The sequence below is a fragment of the Chanodichthys erythropterus genome, chromosome 3 (genome assembly GCF_024489055.1).
Source record: "Chanodichthys erythropterus isolate Z2021 chromosome 3, ASM2448905v1, whole genome shotgun sequence".
NCBI classification, from domain to species: Eukaryota; Metazoa; Chordata; class Actinopteri; order Cypriniformes; family Xenocyprididae; genus Chanodichthys; species Chanodichthys erythropterus.
The window spans coordinates 2,514,840-2,523,116 of record NC_090223.1 but is presented as its reverse complement, the minus strand read 5'-3'; the positions used below and the strand labels follow the sequence as shown (position 1 = coordinate 2,523,116).

General features: G+C 36.0%; 1 protein-coding gene across 1 annotated transcript; it reads right to left on the bottom strand.

The window, feature by feature from the left end:
• Nucleotides 1–548: 548 nt before the first annotated feature.
• On the bottom strand, nucleotides 549–7,033 carry LOC137017533 (zinc finger protein 271-like). Its single transcript, XM_067381891.1, has 5 exons — nucleotides 6,976–7,033; nucleotides 4,917–5,446; nucleotides 4,495–4,664; nucleotides 808–1,673; nucleotides 549–613 (listed from the first exon to the last, which is right to left on the bottom strand). The coding sequence occupies exons 1-5, from the start codon at nucleotides 7,031–7,033 to the stop codon at nucleotides 549–551; spliced, it is 1,689 nt and encodes a 562-aa protein (XP_067237992.1).
• Between the last annotated feature and the right edge of the window lie 1,244 nt (nucleotides 7,034–8,277).

Genomic DNA, 8,277 nt, shown 5'->3' with positions numbered 1-8,277 from the left:
TAGGTTAAAATGGTAAATTTGGATAAGGGGACAAACCATGGGGAAATTTAAGCTGTAGTGCATGGTTAAGATATCTCTGGATTACAGTCAGGACACTTTCCAAAGGGGGAAATTTCCAAAGGGGAAATTTGAACTGCGTTGCATAGATAAGATATCTCCGGAAGGGGGATTAGGGCTGTGTGGTGCAGTTTGAGGTGTCTTGGCAAAAGGGGAGATTGAAACTGTGTTTATCAGTTTGAATTGCCTTAACAGGTAGCAATCCTGTCGTGTGAGGAAGATCCATTCTGATCCGCTCTGATGGATAGATCCGTTTAGATCCACTCTGATGGACAACAACAACAACAACAACAACAACAAACTCCCTAAGACTTCCTAGCTCTTCCATCCAGATAGCAAAATTCTCTGTTTTTACTGTTATTTCTATTCCTTATGTTCTATTTTTATTATTCTTTTTTATGTAAAGCACTTTGAATTACCACTTTGTATGAAATGTGCTATACAAATAAAATTGCCTTGCCTTGCCTTGCCTTCTTCAGTATCATGATGTTTCATTCTGCAGGTTCTGGATCACTGGATCTCTCGGTCTTCTCCTTCCAGATGCTTTCTGGTTGTTCTGACAAAAACAAACAAATTTCATTTACAACAAACACAATGTAACACACATAATCAATATTAAGTAATGTTGGTGTGTCCTGGGCTAAACATCTGATCAGAAGGATGGTGAACAGTCTTGGGTGTGACTAACTTACACAGAAGACATTTTGTTTCTCAACACATAAAGATGAACTACTTACCTGTGGTGATTACCTGTGGTCTCCACTGCATGGATCTTCATGTGTATCTTCAGGTGACTTTTAATAATGAAACTCTTTCCACACTGATCACACGTGTGCGGCTTCTCTCTGCTGTGGATCCTCTCGTGTCTTTTCAGATTTGATGACTGATTGAATCTGTTGTCACAGTGTGAACACTTGTAAGGTTTTTCTCCAGTGTGGATCCTCTCATGTGTTTTCAGAGATGATGACTGACTGAATCTCATGTCACAGTGTGAACATTTGTAAGTTTTTTCTCCAGTGTGGATCATCTCATGTCTTTTCAGATTTGATGACTGATTGAATCTGTTGTCACAGTGTGAACACTTGTAAGTTTTTTCTCCAGTGTGGATCATCTCATGTGTTTTCAGATATGATGACTGACTGAATCTCTTGTCACAGTGTGAACACTTGTAAGGTTTTTCTCCAGTGTGGATCCTCTGGTGCACGTTTAAATAGTTTGCTGTAGTAAAAGTCTTCTCACACTCAGAGCACATGTACTCTCTCACACCAGTGTGTGTTTTCTGATGTGCATGTAAATATTTCAGCAGTGAAAAACTCTTTCCACACACAGAACATGAATGTGGCTTCTCCTTCGTATGAACTTTCAGGTGTTTCTTCAGGTCTGATGACCCAATAAATGTTTTGCCGCACTGATCACATGTGAACGGTTTCTCTCCAGTGTGAACTATCATGTGACGATCAAGACTTTGTTTGTTTGAGAATCTCTTCTCACACTGATCACATGTGAATGGCTTCTCCCCAGTGTGGATTCTTATGTGAATCTCAAGATGATGTTTGTGTGTGAAACTCTTCCCACATTGACCACATGTGAACGGCTTCTCTCCAGTATGAACTCTCATGTGAACATCAAGACTTTGTTTGGTTGAGAAACTCTTTCCACACTGAGTGCAGGTTGTAGATTTCTTGGCTCTTCTTTTCTTTAAAAATGTCTTTTCAGTCTTTGAGCGACTCAAAGGTTTTTCTCCAGGTTTGTCATGATGTTTCTCCTCCACTTCACTCAGTTCTTCACTCTCCTCCTTCACTTCCATCAGGTCTGAAATGAAAGAGAAAATGTTTAATTTTATTATCAGAACATTAAAACTCAAATAGAAAAATATGAAGTGAAAGGACAAAGTGAGGCCCAAATTATTCACAGAATTTTGATAAATTTCTAAATTTCTAAATTAATTATGCACATCCCTGAAAATCTCCACAACTTAGGTACACTGATATTCCAATTATTACTTGTAATCATTATAGGCCCAAATCTCATGTTTCTGTCAAGAGAACTATTAAAAATAGCAGTGTTTACACTGTCGGGCTAGAAGCACAAGTTTCCATTGCCACTTCCAGGGTTTGATCAAGCCTCGTTCATCAGAGTTTTTCAGCCCGCAGAATACCTTGAGTCAAAGTGGGCCAACTCGGGCTTAAGAAGTGTTTATGAACAAAGGCTTTTATCAGAGTTTGGAGAGAGTCAAATCATATATAACCATCATGTATTTATTTGTTTGCATATTTATCTGCCAATATATCTTGTGTCTTTATACGGCTTGATATCCATATCTCCACAAATAGGCTAGCTCTGGTTTTTGGGAGCTCCTGTTGCTCTGGCTGAAATTTTAACACTACATTAATTGGGACTGGATTGCTCAAAGCTCCTCAAATCGGATAATTTGGTGGAAAAATATAGCAATGATTATTCTTTCTCAGGAAATGTGATTTAAACTTATGAGAATCTATATATAGGCTACATATATATCCTTAAATGCTTCTGTAATAAAACCCGTGTTGTTTTGTGCTGTCCTGTATTAGCCTACAAATAAACAGACACGACTGAATAAGTAGACCTATGTGATTCTTTCTTTTGTGAAATAACAGTAAATACAACTTTATTTTTGTATGATTAATGTGCAATCCACACAAATGAATTAATGATGATCAATCTATCACTTTTTATTGTTAAATGTGGCCAATGCTTGGGTTTTAAATATTTAAAATAAAACAATAAAAAAGGTAAACGGCTGCTTTTATCAGGTTCGGCTCGCTGGAAGCCCTAGCACACACTGGCCCGACACACTTATCTCATGTAAAAACATTAAAAAATATATACAACAGTGCCATAATGCTGATACCAAACTTAGTAATTATTAAGGACCGGTCACACTGGACTTTTTCTTCCATATTATTGCTGAAGTTAAAGTACCTGAAGTACTATCATGAATGAATGAAGAATAAAGACCAACCTCTTTGTTCTTCAGTGTCTTCAGTGTGTTTCATTCTGCAGGGTTCTGGATCACTCATGTTCTCACTGTCCTCTTGAATGAACTTTAATAAAACAGATTTCAGCTCTTCCCATTTATGGGGGAACTGTTGTGGGAGAAGCTTCACTGATGATGTGACTGCTGTGGGAGGAGCTTCACTTAAAACATTAACATAAACACAGAAATAATCCTACATATCTGTAGTCATCAAATCTTCTCAGTCTGTTGACAGCAATGAAATGAGCTTTAAGTGTCAATTTACAGCAGATCTGAAGACATCAGCATAATAAATGAGGTGAAAACAGGAACTATTGACATGAAATATGGGTTGAGCTCTTGACTGTCCTAGTACAGCTGTTATCACTTTAAAAGTATTCATGTGAATTAAATGTGGGACAATGGCCTTCATCATCATTACAGTATGCTAATGCTCTGAATCAGATGCGAAGGGATCGTCATTATGCTGATTGAGGACTGTTGTGTCTCTTACACCTCTAATCTGTGCCATCTTCACAGGACACACATGCTATAAAACACCACTATATTTCGTTTTCATTTAAAAAATCTTAAACATATTAATAGCCATGCATGTAGTTTAGGCAACACGTTCATCGATTATCTTCACTGCATGTATATTTATAACCAAACAAACTATAAAACACAGCTCTCCCTCTTTTTGTTTACATTTTAAAAAAGATTAAACATGTGGTTCAGGTAATATGTGCATATAGTCTGCAAACATAAAACACAACACTGTTTCTTTTTCTTAGTTTTAATGATCAATAATAAACATTAGAAAAGTATAAGTAAGGCACAAGAAGCTACAATAAGAAATAAAGCAAACAATTCAGTCAAATGTACAAAGTCAGTGCTCTAGTAGGCTACAACGGTAAAGTTTACCTACAAATGATAGATTCATGACCAAAGATCACCTGTTATATATACAAAAGATGAATTATATCTCATGTTTAACCACTACAGAGAGTACAGAGTACTAGCCGAGGTAAGACTGTAAGACTCGATAAAAGGGGCGGATCAAGAACACATCCGGGGATTTGAACTGTACTAGGCTAGATGTGAACTTTGAATTAGATCAGATCTTGGGCAGCAACTGATGAATTTCACAAGAACAGACAATAACGCATATTGAGAAACGGCTAACTATGAATAAATGAATGAATGAAGCATTTATATAGCACTGAACTATGTACTACTGTATGTACACAATCACATCAGGGGTCGCTCCTCATCCACAACCTGGATAATTCAACAGCAGACACAGAGCAACAGCGCCAACTGTAGGTGGAGAGGAGAGATTTGGCTGAGTCTCTTCTGTGTCTCTTCTCAGCACATAAAGATGAACTACTTATCATGATCCCAGACTGTGGTGATGTGGTTTCTCCACTGCATGGATCTTCTTGTGTTGCTTCAGGTGACTTTTAATAGAGAAACTCTTTCCACACTGATCACACATGTGCGGCTTCTCTCCAGTGTGGATCTTCTCATGTGTTTTCAGATTTGATAAACAACTGAATCTCTTGTCACAGTGTGAACACATGTAAGGTTTTTCTCCAGTGTGGATCCTCTGGTGCAGTTTTAAACTGTTTGCTGCAGTAAAAGTCTTCTCACACTCAAAGCACATGTACTCTCTCACAGCAGTGTGCGTTTTCTGATGCGCATGTAAATATTGCAGCAGTGAAAAACTCTTTCCACACACAGAACATGAATGTGGCTTCTCCTTCGTATGAACTCCCAGGTGTTTCTTCAGAGCTGATTCCAAGACAAATGTTTTGCTGCATTGATAACATGTGAACAGTCTCACTCTGGTGTGGATCATCATGTGTTGTTTAAGGGTTGATGAGTGAATGAAGCTCTTCCCACATTGATCGCATGTGAATGGCTTCTCTCCAGTGTGGATCCTCATGTGTTCTTTAAGGCGTGATGATCGTCTGTAGCTCATCCCACATTGATCACATGTGAACGGCTTCTCTCCAGTGTGGATCCTCATGTGATCTTTGAGGCTTGATGATTGACTGAAACTCTTCCCACACTGGTCACATGTGAACGGCTTCACTCCTGTGTGAACTATCATGTGACGCTCAAGACTTTGTTTTAGTGAGAAACTCTTTCCACACTGATCACATGTGAACGGCTTCTCTCCGGTGTGGATCCTCATGTGAAGCTCTAGACCAGATTTCTTTGGGAAACTCTTTCCACACTGAGTGCAGGTTGTAGATTTCTCGGCTCTTCTTTTCTTTAAAAATGTCTTTTTAGTCTTTGAGCAACTCAAAGGTTTTTCTCCAGGTTTGTCATGATGTTCCTCCTCCACTTCACTCAGTTCTTCACTCTCCTCCTTCACTTCCATCAGCTCTGAAATCAAAGAAAAAAAAAGTGTAATTTAATTTAATAAAAATCAAAATAAAAAGGTAATAAAACTGAGACTTGCTGTGATAGACAACTGCTATAAAATATCCCAATCATTTTGATGCATTTACATTTTCATAAATTAATTGCATATGTCCCTGATTAACTTTAACATTAATCTTCCAGCTGTACAGACTCACCGGTCATCTCAACGACACAATCCAGAGGTCTGGGTTAAGGTATAATGTGTGTATGTCTTTTCAGCGCTCATGTGATGTTCACTTATTTTTTTTTTAATTTAGTTTCAATTTTACTTTAGCTCCACACTTAATCTGACTCCAATTCCAAATGGTTATTAAAATTAAATATCACTATCTTCGATAAAATAAAAATGATCAATTTATGTACTTTTTTTATGATTTGTTTTTTTTATTCATTTGTCTCTAAAAGTACAATATTTTTATGTAAAATAAGCTTATTTATGTTATATTTAATATTTATTTTACATTACAAAAAAAATCATTCCAGTAAGACCAGACAGCCAAAACCTAAACTCTGGTGACTTTGGTGACATATGATGGTATAAAAATATCAAAAATATCAATAGCCAGTAAAAGACAAAGTAGGAAACCGAGAAATTATTTATTTCTAAAAAAAATATCAATAGTAGTGAGAACTACTCAAAAATATCTAATGTGATTATTAAGGACCGGTCACACTAGACTTTTCCTTCCACTGACTTCCATTCATACACATGTGAATGTGGGACACCAGAAACACAAGATCAAGTGAAGCTTGCAGTAAAGTGGAGTAGATTGAATATTTTGAAATGATTATTATTTGTTATTTATGTTTTAAAAGAGATTCACGGAGTGTGACATCATGTCATGATCGTTTCAGCGTCTGTAGAAAGTTCACATGCTCAAAGTCTAGACTGGCTGCATCTTTAAATGTGTTATTATCAGTGTCCTTCATGATTCACTCAACCCTGTTACTTCTGACATGATTTTCCTGCTTTCAAAAACACCCAGGAAATGACATCATCTGGGCTCTCTCTACAGCATGATGGGACAAGAAAATAATCTCAATCCATTGTCTCAGTTTTTACACAAATAAATGACTGCATTCATCAACCCTGTTACCAAAGTTACTGTAAGAAGAGATTTTGCTCAAGTTACACTCACAACCCTGTCAGTCATTCTGGAAAGTTCATTTACTTCAAACATTTTGGTGTTTACAGTTTATTCCTAAAAATAACAATGTTGTAAACTATATTGAAAATGCCTAAATTCTGGAAACACTCTGGTAAATTGTGAAGCAGATATAAAATAAATGTGAAATAAATATTTAGTTTGATCTGATGTTGACAATCAATATAAAAGTTTCTCAAACTTCCCTTTACTGAGCTTTTATTAGAAAAGAACATTATGTCTCATTTCAAAGTTCAACTGTTTCTCTAAATGTGCAGAAGTGTTTGAACCTCTGTTTCATGAATGTTGTTCAGCATCATGAATGAATGAAGAATAAACACCAACCTCTTTGTTCTTCAGTATCTTCAGTGTGTTTCATTCTGCAGGGTTCTGGATCACTCATGTTCTCACTGTCCTCTTTAATAAACTCAGTCTTTGCAGATTTCAGCTCTTCCTGATGCTCTGATGCTCGTCTGATGGGAATATTCCAACATTTATCAGGGAACTGCTGTGGGAGGAGCTTCACTGATAATGTGAGTGATGAGAGAGGAGCTTTGCTGGTGAAATGCAGTGGGCGTGGCTTCATTTACTGAACTGAAGATTGGTTGGAGGAGCTGATCTGCCAAAATCAAAAATATATCAGTTACTGTGTTTAAATGTACAAAAGCAATTTTACATCGAAAACCCATTAAATCCAAGTGTCTATTTTAATGTTTCAAATTACTTTAGTGAAAACAAAATGTTTTAATGTTCATCATCATTCAGTGTAACAGATATATTTAATATAAAAATGAATGTTATTTTGACCTGTACTTAATAAAGTATATAAAATAATAAGAGATCATACTTTCATTATATTTTAAAAGATTAAAACATTCTTGCTGACAAAAGAGTGAAATCTAGTGGTTTGAAGGAAAGTGGTAAAGTATAAAGATTTAAAATGATAATTAGAGTATTTTGGGCTTCACTGTGATCCTTAAATACAGTGTTTGAATGTCAGAAAATGATTCTTGTTCTAAATACTGACAAGATGGTTTCTTTCTTTCGCTATATTAACCCCTTTTATATTTGACCCTTAAACTAATTGCATTAATCATTTTGTAAAGCAACTGATGCTAATACAGAACTGTTTTGTTTCTAAATCTAACTTTATTAAGTTTCTTCATTAAAATAATTACATATCTCTAGAAAAGTAGTAAATAACTGTAAGAAAAACAGAAATAAACACACTTATTTGTAGTCATCAAATCACCTCAGTCTGTTGACAGCAATGAAATGAGCTTTAAGTGTCAATTTACAGCAGATCTGAAGACATCAGCATAATAAATGAGGTGAAAACAGGAACTATTGACATGAAATAAAGAGTGTTTTCAGCAGTTTCTCTGTTAATATTGATGACTATCAACACTCATTCAACAAGACATTTAGATCATCTCACTTTATTCTGAGTGTTTGCTGTTAGAAACTGATTATTTGAGTCAGGATATATGAGAAAAGACTATAAAACTGCTCTATTGAAAGACAATACTATTTTGGTAAAGGATCAGGATGTTCCATTAACTGCTCAAAATCTGAGATTCTGCCCATTGCTAAAGTGAAAATGAATGCTGAGCTATAGAGACCTACCCATTCAAACGTATAACCAAA

Bases quoted from the DNA above. Each gene is read 5' to 3' on its own strand.
- LOC137017533 (XM_067381891.1), bottom strand. From the start codon at position 7,033: ATGAGTGATCCAGAACCCTGCAGAATGAAACACACTGAAGATACTGAA. The intron at 4,665-4,916 runs ATGATGATCCAC...TTAAAACTGCAC, and splicing joins CATCAACCCTTAAACAACAC to CAGAGGATCCACACTGGAGA. The intron at 1,674-4,494 runs GAAGATCCATGC...TGATGTTCACAT, and splicing joins AGTCACCTGAAGCAACACAA to GAGAGTTCATACTGGAGAGA.